The 18,404-nt window shown below is 36.0% G+C and overlaps 2 protein-coding genes across 7 annotated transcripts in view; both read left to right on the plus strand.

The window, feature by feature from the left end:
* Positions 1–15,130, plus strand: part of dock8 (dedicator of cytokinesis 8) — a 50,281-nt gene extending 35,151 nt beyond the window's left edge. For both annotated transcript variants that reach the window (XM_077223077.1, XM_077223078.1), the window contains 18 exons: positions 143–325; positions 458–584; positions 1,630–1,717; positions 1,878–1,974; positions 2,054–2,188; positions 3,891–4,043; positions 6,589–6,747; positions 6,846–6,946; positions 7,235–7,427; positions 7,590–7,733; positions 8,166–8,297; positions 8,745–8,879; positions 9,090–9,179; positions 9,395–9,631; positions 9,702–9,845; positions 11,862–11,968; positions 12,764–12,934; positions 14,003–15,130. In XM_077223077.1, coding sequence (XP_077079192.1) covers positions 143–325; positions 458–584; positions 1,630–1,717; positions 1,878–1,974; positions 2,054–2,188; positions 3,891–4,043; positions 6,589–6,747; positions 6,846–6,946; positions 7,235–7,427; positions 7,590–7,733; positions 8,166–8,297; positions 8,745–8,879; positions 9,090–9,179; positions 9,395–9,631; positions 9,702–9,845; positions 11,862–11,968; positions 12,764–12,934; positions 14,003–14,054 — 2,448 coding nt within the window. In that variant the 3' untranslated portion in view covers positions 14,055–15,130. The remainder of the gene's footprint in view (positions 1–142; positions 326–457; positions 585–1,629; positions 1,718–1,877; positions 1,975–2,053; positions 2,189–3,890; positions 4,044–6,588; positions 6,748–6,845; positions 6,947–7,234; positions 7,428–7,589; positions 7,734–8,165; positions 8,298–8,744; positions 8,880–9,089; positions 9,180–9,394; positions 9,632–9,701; positions 9,846–11,861; positions 11,969–12,763; positions 12,935–14,002) is intronic.
* Positions 15,131–15,275: 145 nt separating this feature from the next.
* The window catches only part of aopep (aminopeptidase O (putative)), a 102,359-nt gene continuing 99,230 nt past the window's right edge, over positions 15,276–18,404 (plus strand). For 2 of the 5 annotated variants that reach the window (XM_077223269.1, XM_077223270.1), the window contains exon 1: positions 15,276–15,386. The gene's annotated coding sequence lies outside the window, so the exon portion shown is untranslated. Of the gene's footprint in view, positions 15,453–18,404 lie in introns of all 5 variants that reach the window. The other 3 variants (XM_077223272.1, XM_077223271.1, XM_077223273.1) reach the window with 3 other exon arrangements.

The raw sequence follows: 18,404 nt of genomic DNA on the forward strand, positions 1-18,404 counted from the left end.
CATTTCTCAAATATTTTACAGTGATTGATCAATCAGAATCAAATATTCCAGAGAGCCGTGTAATATCTATGGATATTTGTCTATTTATCTGAGATGTTCCAAAGAAACAGTAATTCTAATTTGAATATCTCTCTTTGTCTAGACGGGAAAATCCAGCAACATGTTGACAGCAGAGACCAGCCGCAATCTGCTGATGTGTTTCCTGTGGATTATTAAGAATGCAGACCAGAATCTGATCCAGCGCTGGACCGTGGATATGCCTCTTTCTCAGCTGAGCCGTCTGCTGGAACTCCTCGCCATCTGCATCTCCTGCTTTGAGTACAGGGTAAAAACACTCAGGCACTGCAGCATCAAGAACCATGACAGGATGTACTTTGATTTGCACAGGAAGACATCTTCTGGATGGCCTTTTTGATGTCATTAGAACATTTTCACGTGATGCATTATTTGTGTGTAGGGGAAGCAGAGTTCGGATAAGGTGAGCACGCAGGCACTGCAGAAGTCTCAGCAGGCTAAAGCGCGTCTGGAGGAGGTTCTGCTGGGAGGCTATGGAGCCAGGGGAGAAATGATGAAAAGGGTGGGAGGTGAGCTGCATCTCATGTTTTACTTTCTATCTTAGCCTTTAAAGGGATAGTACACCCAAAAATGGAAATTCTGTTATTCATTTTGCCCCTAACCCTATGTGACTTTCTTTCATAGAACATACATTTTTTTTTTTTTTCAATGGGACTGTCTTGCACTATACACAATTCTATTTATATTTGTCAAACTCTACATCATTTTGGTGGGAATAGTATACGCACCATTCTGGGTAACGCGGCTAGCTGATGAAATGAAATGTAAAAGGGAGGACAGCGGTGAATTTTCTTTTGTTTTTTTTGGTGCTAACATTATGTGGTGCTATTAATTTGGTGCTTAATATTATATTATATTATGTTATAATTAAATTATAGTTATATTATGTTTTTATTATTATTTTTTTAATCTTTTTCTTTAAGTTATAAAGACAATTGCTTTGATGAATATTACTTTATTCTGACTTTGTAACTTGAAATAAGAGATGAAAACTCGCAATTTATATAAATTTTATATATTTTATATGTTTATATATTTATATTTATAAATATTTATTTAGATGCAAGTAAATTTATATCCAAATATAAATGCATACAAAAATGTATTTCATATAAATTTACATGCACTGTTTTTGAAACCACACAGTAACTTTTTGTGAGGAAAGTTTGTATTTATTTAGTTACTGTAGTATATATTATGTAGTACTGTAAGTCTGACTCCAGTCTCCATTCACTTTCATCATATGTTACAGGATATTTATAAAAAAAAACCTTTTACCTTTTGTTCTCTACAGCATAAAGAAAGGCATTTGGGTTTTTGAATCCACATGCAGATGAATAAATAATGAATGACAGAAATATTAATTGCAGAGGGGACAGTTAATGTTGACCCAATGAATAATATATTATTTGTGTTCCTCAATCCACTAAAATAATTTTTCCATTTCATGTAAAATGCTGTCTAATTTTACATGTTTACAGTCCGCAGACTTCCTTTGTTTAGATATTTTCTAAATATGTCCCTTCTTGTTGTGTTGGCTGTGTGTTGTGCAAGGTAACGACCGGACGCTGGGTCAGAGAGAGCACCTACGCTGGAGGAAAGACCTTACACAGTGGCGCCAGACAAACGACAGGCAGGACAAGTGAGCGTTTAATAGTACCTTCATTTCACGGTTCACATCTGTTTAACCTGCAACGCTTCTCATTCATTGTTGGTTCTAGTTCTTCATGGCCCTAATCTACTGCTAAAAATAAGCTTTTTGTTTTGTTTTGATTACTGTCTTGTTATTGTTGTTTCCTCAGATCCAAAGCAGAGCTGGATCAGGAGGCCATAATCTGTGGTAACCTGGCAACTGAGACCAACCTCATAGTCCTTGACCTGCTGGAGATGATTGTACAGGTAACTGAGAACTCTTACAATGGACCCAAAACATATTTGGACATTTTCGCATGAATAAATGTTGATATTCAACTTTCAGGCAGTTCCTCTGGCAGATTGCAAGGATAATGTGGTTGGTGGAGTGCTGAAAGTTCTGCTGCACTCTCTCACCTGTAACCAGAGCACCACCTTCCTGTCGCACTGTTTCAGCACCCTACGGGCTCTCATCGTAAAGGTACTGTCTTGTGCAATTGTTTCAGCTGACAGTACACCAATTCTTTTTCAGATGTGATGAAATTGAATTTGTTTTTATTCACAACTATATAAGAGCATTTTCTTGTGGGTTATTTTAGTGTAACTCGTTCTTAATCATATAGCTGTAGGCTAGATTGAGGTTGGTTGTCTACAGGGTTAATTTCATAATTGTATGCTGTCAGGAAAAAAAAGAGATTTGTGTGAGAGATTTAAAATACGAGGTCAGACCAGGAAACCAGCAATTTATTTATATTGTTTTAAAAAAAAACTGTGATAAATAATGACACTTGGCTGACATCATTTATGAAAAGAGTGCGTCAATGAACATTTACCTCGACATATATGTATATTAAAAGTCCGTAAGCACTAAAGATGTTGAGGGGAGTCATGCACTTTCCTCAATATTCAGTTTAGCAGTCAACCAATCCTTATAGGTCTGATCCAGTCCATATTTTTTAATAGCTGATTCTTAATATTACATTGGGGGATTTTAATGCGCGACGTGGTGGTTGCCTTCTCGAAATGCATTAAAATCGTTTAATGCACAGCTAGCCGTTGATTATCCCACTTATACCATGGTCATTTGTCAGCATTGACAACTTAAAGCTGTTATTGATGTTTGCAGCGCAATATTTGACCGGAAGGGTAAAATTGACGGTTATTTTTGTCAGTTACGGCTCATTAGATCTAACATATTCTGCCTGCTTTGCATCAGACACACAAAGCAGCGCATTAATATAGAACAGTGATTCAACCAGGATTCAACTGATTTGGAACTACCTGTGCATTAAACTATTCTGATTGGCTGGAAGGTGTATTCAGATAGACTATGGTATAAAGAATAATGTAATAATTTTGATGTAGAATAATATTTATATGATTATACTACAGCATATAATAATAATAATAATAATAATAAAAAGACAAAACAAATTAAGATTAAGCAAAAACTAAAATGTTTAACTGTTTAAGTGATTAAAGTGTAACAACTATTATAAAAGATTTTTTAAATGAATCATATACTACTGTTAAAAAGTTTAGGGTCAGTAAGTATTTTATAAATAACATTTTAAGTTATATTAAAATAGATTTAAAAAAATATATATTTTACAATAATACTGTTTTTGGTTACACTTAATTTTAAGGTGTTCTTGTTACAGTGTAATTATATATTTAATTACTGAGTAATATTAATTAACTACATGAACTAGGTTTGGTTCAGGGTTAGTTGCATGTAATTATGCATGATTTGTATTTATTACTGTAGTATGTAACCTGTGTAACAAGGACACTGTAAAATTAAGTGTTACCTTGTTTTTACTGTTTTTTTAATCAAATAAATAAAGCCTTAATTGGTGAGCATAAGAGACAAACTTTTGAACAGTAGTGTAAACCGTATCAGAATCATATTAATTGTAAACATTTTTTTCTGTTTGTTAATTCCCTCCTGTATTACAGTTGGCTGGCACAATTGCATAAATTTAGTCATGAATTAACAAAATGTGATTATTGAATCTCTATTATCCAAGAACCTAAGCTTTCAGTTGCACCTAAAATGAATGTTTCTCTCACTAGAGGTATTCACCAAAGAATGTAAATTGTACCAACCAACCCCTGTCTCCCCTTCCTGTTATCATGTAATATGTTAAATTTAATATATCACTGACACTAATATTTTTCAGTTTGGTGACCTGTTGTTTGAGGAGGAGGCAGAGCAGTGTGCAGACCTGTGTCAGAAGGTTCTTCATTACTGCAGCAGCTGTGTGGACGGCAACAGGAGTCAGGCTTGTGCTACGCTGTACCTGATCATGAGATACAGCTACAGCTCTGCTAGTGTAAGACACCGCATAACAGACCACTCAATACCGCCCCTGCTGAAAAATCCAGCATTGCTGGTCACTTTCATTGGTATGTTTTTTTTATACTGGGACCAGCATGTGATGCTGGTTGCTGGTCCCCAGCATGGAAAGTGGGAGTGCTGGTAGACCAGCTACACCAGCTCAGTTTCGCTTGAGAACAGCATGACTATGGTGGTCCAGCAGCCAGACCAACACTATAACAGCTCTAACCAAGACAAACCACTTTGGATTAACATTCATGCCGGTTTATGCTGGATTTTTCAGTAGGGTCTATTGCCAAATAAATGAAAACCACTTTCACCTTGCCTTTTCTCTTTTAAAATGCTAACATTGACAATGCTAGCTGTAATGTTTTTCTTCTCTATGTCTGTCTGTCGTCTGATAACACGAGCCTGTCGCTGCTGATCGGCCATCTCTCTGTATGCACCAGGCTGATGGCTGGAGTATTTCCTCTGTTTACTCAATTTATCACCCCCTCATCCCTCCCCTACCAGATGGCCGTGTTGTTTGCCATCTCATTCATCTTTAATGGGGAAAGGATGGATTTCTCTCTCTCTGTCTGTCTGTTTGTTTGCTTGTTTGGTTTGTAAAAGGCTCTAGCAGTCGTTCCTGTCGTTAGTGTAACCTTGAATAAGTCATGTTGATTCCTTTTAGCGACAGCCCCCCCCTCCCTGCTTTGTTTTTATGTTTCCTAAGGCCTTTTCTCGCATTAGATTAAATGGTGAAAACAGTGAAGTCAGATCTAAGCACAAATTCAGAATTAATCTTCTCAGCAGTGTCGATGTTGAGTCGTTTTTCACGGCAAAACTGACCCGATGCGATATTGGCGCGTACAGAGATGCCTCACGCATACGCTCAATTTAACATAATGGTGCCATTGAAATGATCCATTGGCAATTATACAGGGGTTAATGGGAGATCATTTTGCAGTTTCCTGATGCTAAGCAAGATGGATGGAGCATTTTCAGCTCTTGGCTCAAGCCTCCCCTGGAATCAATGATCTGAAACTATGACAGCAATAGCCTACCGCGCCTGGCAGTGTGGCGTTTCCTTTCACAGCCTAACACCTGTATCGGACAATGTAACCTTCAATAACCTCAGCAGGGCCAACCCAGATAAATGACACAGCTCTGGTTGACAGGAACTTCTGGGGGAAGGGCTGTTTTCTAAATAGGAAACCTCAGGCAGTAATCAGACCTCTGCTGTCATGATGCTTTGGACATTCATACTTTGTAACAAGACTTGAAATGAAAGGGATAGTTGACCCAAAAATCCTTACCCTCATTGCCCGTTCAAACCTGAATGACTTCAGTGGAAAACTAAAGGTGATGTTAGACAGAAAAGTTCATGCTGCTTTTTTGCATGTAATGAAAGTGAACAAGGAAGGGTGCTGTCGAGCTTCAAAAAGGCAAAAAAGTACATATAAATATTGTAAAAGTAGTCCATACTCTGTATTCCACATTTTCTAAAGTAATAGTTTTGCATGACGAAAAGACCATCATTTAAGTTATTATTAAGTTATTATTAAGGCATTATTGAATATACATGAATGCAAATGAGATTTGAAAGTTATGGCGGAGATTGCCAGTGAATAACAACTTAAATTTTAAAGAGGGTAAACTAATCCTGTATGAAATCAATGTTTTACCACGGAGAAAGCTATCTGTTGGTATTCTCATCCATCTCACAGTCATTGCACAGTCATTACCGTGGGCATATGCTTTTGTTGAAGCCATCAACACACATTATTATTATTATTTAATTTTTTTGAAAGGACCATGTACAATTTTAAACATAAATGTTTCCTTTGATGCTATGTGCCAGAGTTAACTAAATAGCTTATTTTCATCTACAGTCCCAGTTAAATGTGTTTTTAAATAACCGTTTTTAACAGCTGAATTTCTGGTGAAATCTACATTATTGATGATTCTACTAATGACTCTGCAAAGAAATCTCCACCAATCAGACAAACGAAACACTAAAATCACGCCAAATGAACACTTTTGTGCCCGCCCACTCCCATGAAGCACTGCGATATTTTGCAATAAACATAAAATATATTATTTATATATTGATCTTTTTATCAATTCCTTTATCTCCGTCATTTTTTATTATTTTATTGTCATTAGCAATACTTAATGTGATGTGATGTGTAGTTCATTCCCTCATTAAAGCTTTTATGTACACAGTCTTGTAATTTTTGGCTTTTTTGCTTCAAATCAAAGTTTGTAATGTGACTCACCTAGTGGCTTGTTGGTTTGGTTCATAGCTTATTACTCTTTAACTGCATGCTGCCGTCGTTACTCATGGGACCACAGAATTTTTTGAGTCTGGATTGACTTTTCCAGAGTAGTTAGTCAACTAGTCTTTCTACATTGGCTGTTAAAGAAGAAAATTATTATTATTATTACATATTTTATTTGTTTGCTGCTAAACTTTGTAGTTACAGCATTGAGCAGCAAGGAATAGCTGTGTTAGGCTAGGTAGCCAAACCTTGACCCCTTGTTTTTTGCCCTTGCAGAATTTCTCCAGAGTCAAAATGCAGGTGACAATGTCTTTGGCCTCATTGGTTGGCAAGTCTTCAGACATCCATGAGGAGTACCTACGTCGCTCTTTCAGAACTATCCTAGCATATGCGGAAGAGGACATGGAAATGCAATCTACACAGCTGCCCTCACAGGTAAACCTTTAGACATCCAGCCAAATCAAGAAGTATACTAATCATCGTCATAAACCAATAAAGTAATTCATTACAACAGATGATCTATGTATCCATAGGTGGATGAACTCTTGAGGAACCTAAACAGTATCCTCTCAGATACAGTCAAGATGAAGGAGTTCCAGAAAGATCCGGAGATGCTCATGGACCTCATGTATAGGTACACATTTTCTTCTGCAGCTAAAACCAAGTCTGCATCTGGCTTAGGGATTCCAGTCCTGTGGTTTTTTTCCCTCTGCTTCCCATTTTGCTGTGGTTTCTACTGTTTTTGGACTTACTATGGTAACAGAGTGGCAAATTTGAGCCCTGCAGTGTGCCTCACATGTGTAATAACTTGAGCGAATATGCCAGTCCACACTTTCCTTTGATATTATGAACAAAATTGTATTTATTTCCTCAGAGCATTAACCTACTTTTTAAATAAACCTACTGTTTGCTTTGGCTCCAGGATCGCAAAGGGTTACCAGACCTCTCCAGACCTGCGTCTAACCTGGCTCCAAAACATGGCAGAGAAGCACAACGGCAGGAAGTGTTTTACAGAGTCAGCCATGTGTCTGATCCACGCCGCTGCCCTGGTAGCTGAATATCTCAGCATGCTGGAGGATCACAAATACTTGCCTGTGGGCAGCGTCACCTTTCAAGTGAGTTATTATCGTGAGTAGGAAACGCTTGAATCGGCTCCCTTTCCGAAAAACAACAGTAGGCGTGAATTATGTCTCGGCTGCTCTTCGAACCCTCACACACGGCTCGGTCTAAATGAGATCCATGTCCGTCTGTGGTAAATAATTGTCTCTCCCCACCAGAACATCTCTCCTAATGTGCTGGAGGAGTCTGCAGTCTCAGACGACATATTGTCTCCAGACGAGGATGGGGTTTGCTCGGGACGCTACTTCACAGAAAATGGCCTAGTTGGACTTCTGGAACAGGCTGCCGAGCTATTCAGCAATGTGAGTTATCCGTGGAGCAAGGCGTCAGCGACATAGTCCAAATTAGAAGGCCATTCTCTTTTATGAAACTCTGTATCTTTTCTGTACTATGATACTACTTATATACATTAAACTCTGTACAGTATATATACTATATATATATATATATAACAACATACATTTTTTTATTATATTTAAATACTTAAAAAATATATATTGTTGTTAGTAGTATTTATTTTATTTTATATATTTATAATAATGATGATTGAAAGATAAAAAATACACAAACTATATTAATAGATTTAGCTTAATTGTGTATATATATGTATGTGTATATATATGATGTATTTATATAAAATTTTTACATATATATATATACTAATATATTATATATTTTTAAGAATTAAAAAATTCTGTTCATTACTGCTTACCATTGTTCACTTACACTTACAGGGCGGGTTGTACGAGGCAGTTAATGAGGTGTACAAGGTAATCGTGCCTATACTGGAGGCCCACAGAGATTTCCGGAAGCTCGCTTCCACACATGACAAGCTCCAAAGGGCTTTTGAGAGCATCATTCAAAAGGTAAAGCATACAAATGACATGTCCTCCTACATGACTCTGCCAGGCTGGAAAAAGCTGTCTAATGTGTATGTGGGCAGTTGGGAGGAAGTTGATGTGTTGTGACATGTTATACTTGAGGCAAAACGATTTAAAACAGCATTTAGCTGTTATTTAATAGTTATTATACATTTAGTTTTATGAGCACTTTTGAGACATTATATAGAATGTGTAATTTTAATTTGGAAGAAAGAAAACTGAATTAATATTTTCTTAAAAACTTTACAATTATCTTTTTATTTATGAACATCTTCAAAAAAAAAAAAATTTTTTGAGTCAAGTAAAAAGTCAAAAAAAAGTCAGTAAAAGTAGTGGAAAAACATACATAAAATGGTGACTTTATATAAATTTAAACCTAAAATCATGCATCAACTACTGTCTTTTATCGAAATGTTTATTTTTACTTTTCAGGGTCACAAGAGGATGTTTGGAACTTACTTCCGCGTAGGATTTTATGGCTCTAAATTTGGAGACCTGGATGAGCAAGAATTTATCTACAAAGAGCCAGGAATCACCCATTTACCGGAGATATCCCACCGGCTTGAGGTGAAATTTCTCTGGAACCCTCTGAAGTTCTGAACTGCATTTATGATGAAGATGAATTTGAAGTTTTTCTTAAGGTTTCAATTACAGGTTTTGATACTTTTAGGCAGCACTGTAATGGTCTGACATTTGCTCTGATATTATACGTAACTTACACATTTCGTTTTATCAGGACCAACTTAGTAGTGAACTCTTTGTCTTCTAATTTTCCAGAACTTCTACAGTGAGTGTTTTGGAGATGGAGTTTTGGAAATGATTAAAGATTCCACACCAGTAGACAGAAACAAGCTAAATCCCAACAAGGTAAGTTTAATCAAATTTTGTGCCAGTGTAAACACGATTACAATCAAAAGTTCTCTTCAGTATGACCCTCATTAGCTTGAAAGGCCGTCGTCTGCCTCTACAGTCAAATCTCAATTGCCTCATTCAACTAATGTTACCCTCAAGGATTTATGTTTCGATTAAGTGCCATTGAGATTTCCTAACATCGTGTTGCTGATTTTCATACATCACATCAGGTATACGTACAGATTACCTTTGTGGAGCCTTTCTTTGATGACTATGAAATGAAAGACCGCCTCACCAACTTTGAGAAGAACTTTAACCTTCGCCGCTTCATGTACACTACGCCATTCACAAAGAGTGGGCGGCCGCGGGGGGAACTCAATGAGCAATACAAGAGGAAAACCATCCTAACCACCATGCATGCCTTCCCCTACATCAAGACACGAATCAACGTCATTCAGAAGGAGGAGGTAATCACAACTTCATCTGAACAGTAGTTTGATAGAATCAATCCCCTAACTCTTTTTTTTTTCTTTTCAGTTTGACCTCACGCCCATCGAGGTGGCCATTGAGGACATGCAAAAGAAGACGCGAGAGCTGGCTGAAGCCACGCACAGAGAGAAGCCAGATGCTGTGATGCTTCAGATGGTTCTGCAGGGATCCGTCACAGCCACTGTCAATCAGGTCTGAAACTTTAATGTACACTTGTACGCTTCATTAGTAACTATTACCCCTGTGTGTACATGTGTGTAAAAAGCCCTCTAAAACAAACACTCTGGTAAAACATCTATTTATAATATATCTAAAATAATAATACAAATTCTTATGTTATTTTATTATTTATTTTGTAAAAAACAATGTGTATATACTTTTTTAAAAATTTTCTAAATAATTAATAAAATAGAAAGGATGCGCAAGTGACAGTAAAAAGTCATTTTTATTGTTTCAAAGGATTTTTATTTAATAGTTGGTGTTCTTTTGAACTTTCTATTCAATTAAATAATCCTGGTTTCCACAAAATATTAAAAATGTTTTAATGTTGAAAATAATAAGAAATATCTATTGAGCACCAAATGATTTTTGAAGGATCATGTGAAGACCGGAGTAATGATGCTGAAAATTCAAACACCATCAGAGGAATAAATTACATTTAAAACTATATTCAAATAGAAAACAGTTATTTTAAATAGTAATAATATTTCACAATATTACTGTTATAACCTTAGGGAGCTAAAAGACTTCTTTCAAACGCATTAAAAAAAATAGTACCGACTCCAAACTTTTTAGCGTTAATGTATATATGGCCACTCACGTACACACTCGAAAGTCTCAGAAGTGACAACCTCATTACATCCGGGAGTGATTCCCCTAAATTATCATTCCATGTGTGTACAGGACACAACTCACTCCCAAAAGGGTGATAATTGACACCCTGTTAACCAAAGCAATGTTCTGAAATCTCGTGTGTGAAATGTCCACTTATTATAGGTGTTATGGGGCTTGTTGTTTAAGCTTGGCTCATAAAATAATCGAGTTTACAGAGTTATTAAAGTGAGCAGGTACAGGCTGCGATATTTTGGTCTTACTCTCAGCATAAAGCATTTGGAATTGTTTTGGTTTATTGTGGGCTTGTTCTTGTTCACTGTTCTTCTAGCACTGATCTGGCAACAGGAATGAGTCGAGGCTTGTACCACTTTCCCTGTGATTTCTGTCGCACAACTCTGAACGAAATTCTGTAGTGCGAAATGCTGTAATGTGATTGGTTATCAAGGCACACGTGATCAAAGTTAGCCATTACGCTTTCTCCAATGGGAGAGCCACGGACCCTCGTATCTCCCAATAATAACACCCTCTCTGAATGTGTAGAATTTTTGTAAGTGCGGTTGTCAATACCTGCATTTTTCAGGAGTTTACAGGAGTTAACGTTTTAGAATGTGGTTGTCACTCCCGTAAATTACTGAACTGTGTATGAACGAAACAGGATTAAGCAGTAAAGGGTGAATTGACAACCACATTTATTTGCAGTGTGTACACGGCCTTATATATATATATATATATATATATATATATATATATATATATATATTGTGTGTGTTATTAAAAAAATATTTTGCTGAATTTAAATAACCATCATTGGGGAAAGATGCTTTTTTGCGTTCAGATGATGTAGTTACCGCATGTACCAGCAGAGGCTAATGAACCCATGCAAACCAAACCAAACTTTGATCCCTTGACATAAACACTGGCTCAGTCACTTTTCCAGTCACCCAGACTCCTTCCATGCCTCTACTGCTGATGTGGTTTTTGAATACTTTAGGTAATGTGAGTACAGTATAGAAGAGTAATGTAAATTTTCATAATGATGCTCCCGGCATCTCTGTATTTATAGTGATGTCTGAAGCTCCAAAGTGGCAGTTTACAACACCAATCAAGTTTAAAACATATCTAAATCCTGTGCATATGGCTGCGGTTACGTGATAAATGCCCTTTGGAGAAACAACATACAAAGAGCGAGGCAATGCATCTGCTCCTGGCTCCACGGTGACATCACTCACACAAAGACTTATTCATGATCTTTCCCTTATGTGTTGACTTTACCTTGTGGCCTCCAATGGATGAAGCATTCATTTTCTCCGTTAGCGCTGTGGGAGTGAGGGGGGGGCTTTTCTTTCCTTTTCTCACTCTTGTGTGTCTCTGCAGGGTCCATTGGAGGTGGCCCAGGTCTTCTTGAATGAAATCCCAGCAGACCCCAAGCTCTTCCGTCATCACAACAAACTCCGTTTGTGTTTCAAAGAGTTCATAATGCGGTGAGTTGCCGCTTCCAATGGAAAATAGATATGCACATAATCTTTTCAGTAAAGTATGATCGAATGAAGCAAGTTTTCTATCGTAGGATCAAAGCAAATATGGTAGTGTCTTTATTTTGTAGTGATTGGTTTGTTTAAAGTTCTTTATTTGAAAGTTCGCTGAAATACGTGGACGAAAGACACCCGAGGGGCTTTTCTGCAGACGGATAAACCCCGTCTTAATGTCACCCAGCTGCATTTGTTTTGCATAATCATCATAATGTTTAAACCAAGACTCGAAACGATTTAAGATTTTGAATACAGTGATTCTTTCCCAAGATGTATACAGTTTGCATGGAAATATTACATATTCCTTTTTACAGACGGAATAGGCCTTGATTGCTGCCAGCGTGCAGACAAATATTTACTGTAATTTAAAATGTTTATTTTTCTCCATAACCCATCCAAGCTAGCACAAACCTTCACTAGCCAAGTTACTGTTATTTATGCCTTTTAAGATGTTATAGCCTTTTAATTCTATAACTAGACCGTTTAAGATACATTTTGAAAGGTATAGAGCCATTTAAAATCAATTTTAAAAGTAGATCTAGAGCACATTTTCATTTTCCTCAGCGTTCCCTTTGTGACTTTGTTGTTGAGCAAGTTTTTGGGGAATAAAACTTAATTGTTGAGTCTCCTTATCAAACTCATTTGTTTATTTCTGTCCAAATGCAGATAATTGCACCAATTATTTATCGTCTGGTACTCTGCTGCGCTTGTTGTGTTGCTAATGCTGTTTTGATTGCATATCTGCAGGTGTGGAGAGGCTGTTGAGAAGAACAAGCAACTCATCACTCCTGATCAGAAGGAGTACCAGCAGGAGATGAAGAAAAACTACAACAAACTGCGAGAGAATCTGAGGCCAATGCTGGAGAGAAAGATCCCTGAGCTCTACAAGCCTATCATCAAACCTCGCATCGAGAATAGGTACACCCATTAATGGTATACTTGACCTTTGATTCAGCAAAATTGGGATGAATAGCTCACCCCATAAAAAGATGATTTCGTCATTATGAACTAGTTTATTGTGCTTTTGTTGTGATATTTTGGAGACTGTTGTATGGAAAAAGTATATGCAATGATTTTTAAAAACAAATTTTAGTCACACTTAAGTTTGGGGAACACATATTTACGATTAACTATGACTTTTGCCTCAAAGTCACTGCATATTAATAGTTAGTAAAGTAGTTGTTAAGTTTAGGTATTGGTAGGATTAAGGAATGTAGAATATATGGTTATGCAGAATAAGGCATTAATATGTGCTTTAAAAGTAGTAATAAACAGCATTTATTCTTCAGTGATGATACTTCATTATGAAATTAAATAATTGTATGAAATAACTATGAAATAATTGTAACATTTCTTATTATTATCGAAGTTAAAAAACTATGCTGCTTAATACTTTTGAGAAAACCACGGTATTATTTGATAGAAACTTCAAAAAGAACAACATTTAATGTAAACATATAAACACTATATAAAAAATAATTATAATATAATAAAATATATAATATTAATATTTTTTTATTAATTAAATATGTAATATCTATTAATCAATAACTTCAGTAATACCATTAATTCAGTAATATAAAAATATATATATTTTTCAAAGAAACTAAATCACTTCCTTTGTAAAGCTACTTGATTATTACCTGTTGTGCAGTAATATTTTTACTATTAAAATATATAATATTTTTTGACTTTTGATAGCAGTGTATGTGTGTCTATTATTGCATTATAAACTATAATTCAATGGCGTTGTTCGACATTTTCTATATATGCAGGTAAATCTGTATAGAGCTGGATCAATGAGATGCTTTATATACAGGGGACAGGACAATTTGAGAGTTGCACAATACCAAACATTGATTGTGTGAACGTGGTCAATGTGAGCACTCCTATTGCACAGTGCAGCTCTTTTTGTGTAGATATATTTCTTTCTAACATTGCAGTCACTGCTTAAGCTCCTGTTCCCTCTTGTGTTTGTAACAACAGGGATTCCTTCAAACGGCACAGCCTCCGTCGGACACAAGATGAAAATTCATGATGTCAAGAGAGCGTCTCTAGAGGATATCAAGGGAAGGATGTTGCAGTGTGCCAGGAAACAAAAGCTTCGTCAGCTGATAATTAGATGACTCGAGCAGAGTTTCATGCACAGTCTTAAAAGCCCCTGGAAATATCCTAGATTGTTGTATTCTGTATGCTGTATATATATGGAATTGATTTTCAGGGATTTAGAACGTGCATTATTATTTGTTTAGAATTGTTTTTAGGACAAAAAACCTTAGTCAGTCCCTTTTTTTTCTGGTTATGGTGTTAATCTTCCTTTTTATGTTCCAACATATTGTATTTTTAACTAATACAATAATTGTTACACATGTTACATGTTAGGAAAAAACCTACAACCTTAAATTAACTGCTTCAAGAACGAAAGCCTGATCAATATTTAAAAGCTACTGAGAGCGTCAAAGGTGTAAAAAACGACAGTTAAGATGCTATAATGGTATAAAACAGATCACCTCTTCATTTGTACGTTTACATATAGCTAATATAGTTTAAATCATGATTACTCTATTCCTTTTTTCCCCTATGTATATTGTAATTGTAAGATTTATAAGATACAGTTTTGTATATATAGTTATATTTTATTTATAGAGAATATTTAGCTCCTATTCCATTATTAAAATGTGACCATATCCGATCAGAATAAAACAAAAGCAGGTTTACAGAGACAGAAGAACAGCATCTGTTAAAAAGTGCAGAGAATGAGCACATCAAATGTTTACCTTTTCCTTTTTCCAAATGTTGAATAAATAACTAAATGGTGTCAAATTTTTTTTCTTTGGTTCATTGATAAAAAACATCATTCTTCTCCAATTGTTTTTCACCTTTTCAATTTTTCAAGTGCACTGCACATAAGCTCTGTTTTTTTCTTTTTTTTTCTGTTTTCAGTGCTTCATTCTATCTGTTACACATTACAATGAGAACTGTGTGTTGGTTTTAAGTGCATAGATCATTACAACTTCAACCTGGTTTATTTCTGCCTAAAAGCACAAATGAATAAATACTGTGTATATGTATATTTTTGCCAATGAAACTTAATAAAAAGCCACATGCTTATAACTTTTTGTGCAGTAAGATTATGTTGTGAAATTGTGTAATTTGACTTTTGATAGCAGTATCTGAGATCTGTTCTTGCATTTATAAACTAATTCATTGGCGTGGTTCGTCAATTTCCATAAACAGTATGCAGACAGGTCACAGGTAAATCTTTATTAGATCCAGCTCAGCTTGCTGGCGCTGCATGATGACGCACATCACATGAGACGCCGGTTCAGCGGCTTTTCAAGCGTTGTCGAACTGTCACAGGGAGGAACAGGTTCGTGAAACAACTCGAGATGTCTATAAAATGATTTTTAGCTTTTGTTGCTGTCGTACAAAACAGGTATTGCAGTCTATTGTCAGTTGCATAAAATTTACTGTGAGAAATTCTGAAGAATCAGAAAAGAAAACATGGAATCTCACTTCAGTAATTAACTTAGCTGAGAGCGCTTTATTAAAGTGTATTAAAGCTGATTTGTTGAGAAGTTTTGAACACTGACCCCGTCGAGTCTCACGCGCTTTAAACCTGTATGGAAGAAGTAATAGTGTAAAACAGTGGTTCTCAGTTCTGGTCCTGAAGTCCTCTAGCTCTGCACATTTTGGATGTTTCACTTTCACTAATTCACACCCTTCTATGATCCATACATACGGGTTTTGAAACTTCTGCTAATAAATACGTCTTATTAGGTGCGTCAAATAGAGTCGTTTCAATCGTGACGTCAATTTGTGGAGTTCTCTCCACACTTTCCAATTAGCTTTATAATGAGGGCTGTGTTTACAGTACTTGAAGAGACTTAAACATTTTTAAGTTTACATTTCTTAAAACATTTCTAACCCTAAAAAATTTTTCCGGTTACACACAGTAATACCCTAAGTCACCATGAAATCAAAATTGATAATTCTTGTTTGTTTTTTAATATTTCACTATTTATATAAATGATCTGTGCACATCATTCTTTTTTAAAAGTTGTGTGCTCTCATAATCTTTAATCACAATAACTTCCCTTCTCTGATGACGTGTTTACTGGCATAAGGGCAGGACAACCTGTCACATCAGATCACAGCAATTGGAAACTACAACTGTCCAATCAATTCCCAATAGACAAAATCAAGTCCCACCCTACATTTTTTTTCTTATTCGAGAAGCGCTTCACTACATCACAATAGGGAAGAAAAGACTATTGCAACTTCCGTTTCATGCAGAAATTCACAATATCTATTTTTTAAATGCATGTTGTTGTAAACGATTCATCCATACGTTTGATTTTTAACAATCAATTTTAAACAAAATGTCATAACTCGATAAATAATAACTTGTCATAATATAATAAAATGTAAAGGTGCGAGCACAACAGTTAGAGAGTCATGTTTACATTGAAAAACAATAGAAAAGTAGTGCAGTGGAAATGCAAGATTGTGTTCTGTGTGAACGGTCCCTTAGTCTTAGTCTGCGGCCCCTTTGATGGTCAAGGATTGTGAGTTGGACATATGAGTTGGTTGACATGATTGATTACTCTCTGGCCAGGAATCTTGTGAAAATGTTGACTACCAAACAAGTTGTTTACACATGCTGACCCAATCATCTCACCCACAAGAATCAGATCAGATTGCCCCTCGCACACATGAACTACTCTCTAGGTCATTTTTTTTTAAGTAAATCTTTGTGTTTGACACATCCTTTTTAAGCTATGTTGCTAAGGTCATATTGAATATTCTGCTCTTTACATTCACTGAATTGTCAAGGTTAATGAGCAAAAAGATAAAGTTTTTTAAACTCTACACAACATACATGCAACATACATTATTATAAAGTCTAGCCTTGGTCATCAGATACTGTGATTTCCTTCTCTCATCCCTGAATTCACCATTAACTATTCACCTGAACATTTTATGTTGTTGTATATGGTATCATTGTAATCCTTGACCATCCAAACATAGGGGTAGACATCATATTTTCTGTGTTATCATGTTTGGTTCAGGAGATATGATACACAATACATAATTTGGTTATGGCGGAAGCAAAATGGCCGCCATGAGGCGTTTTTGCGATGGCTCTATTTCTGAAAATGTTCAGGGCCCCAAACTGTACAAGAGTACCAAGTTTCATGCTTTTATGAAGAAGTGAACATACCACATAAAATTTCACACATATCACCTGGACTACATGGCCTCATCGGATAGTAAAATGTCAATCAGATGCACAATTAAAATCTCGGTAGGATATAGTAATTGCTTTTCACCTACTTTTTTATGATAATTATGAATTCAGACATAATACTTATTTAACAAAAATATTTTCCGCTCTACATTTTTTCTACTTTACTCATATGTACGTCACAATATGGAATGAATGGTCTGTAACTACTGTCGTTTCATCGCAACTTTAAACAGGTATTTTGAAGTCACTGTGTTTTAACCTAAAAAGTTGCTAAGATATTGCTATATTTGGACTACAACTGTGGGTTGTGTTATTTGTCAAGGACAACACATCCTTTTTCATATATGGTGTAGAAGAAAACGTAAAAGTAATGTTAACTAATAACTACAGACTAGGGCCAGATTTACTAAACGGCAAATTAGCGTAAGAGCGCAATCTCATAAAAGCGTCGATGGGAGTGGAAAGTTTTACTCTTGATCTACTGACCACGTGCAGATGAAAGAACACAGACGCATCCGGATCATTTCCATAATGACCAACGCAATCTACAGAGAGCAGAGCAAATTTGCGTCTGGTTTAAGACATGCATTTTTGGGGAGTTAAATAATGGCGCAAATACCAGTAAATTGACTAGCCCAAACCTTAGTAAATAACCTTGCATGATTCATTTAAATACTCTTCCATAAAATTTTGCATCTGAAAGTGAAACTCCTACAAATGCATATGCAATAAGGTCAGCCCAAAAAATAAGTGTCTTAAGTAAATCTTGACAGTAGTTTTTTAATGCCAAAACAGGGTTTGTGCTGGTGCGAGCTGTTAGTAAATCTGTCCCTATGTAGGCTATTACTCGTAAATCAAAATCGCCCAGTGACGCCCATTATAAAAACCCACTGTGTCTCTATAGGGCTACAAACTGAAAAGCTCTAAAGAAGATATCCAAAATGTGCAGTGCTGGGTTAGGCTACTCCAGAATTGAGAACAACTGCTTTGAAAGAATGAATATGAATGGATTGCCTAGTCATCACCTAGAGAGTAGTATTTATCTTAAGGGTTATTTACAGTGTTGGATGGAAGTGTCTATAAGTGAGTGATTTAATACGTAATTATGGGCCTCTGGTTGTAAATTGTCACTTTTAG

Source organism: Siphateles boraxobius, unplaced genomic scaffold (assembly GCF_051911475.1).
Source record: "Siphateles boraxobius isolate OS27281-9 unplaced genomic scaffold, OSU_SipBor_1 9, whole genome shotgun sequence".
Taxonomy (NCBI): domain Eukaryota; kingdom Metazoa; phylum Chordata; class Actinopteri; order Cypriniformes; family Leuciscidae; genus Siphateles; species Siphateles boraxobius.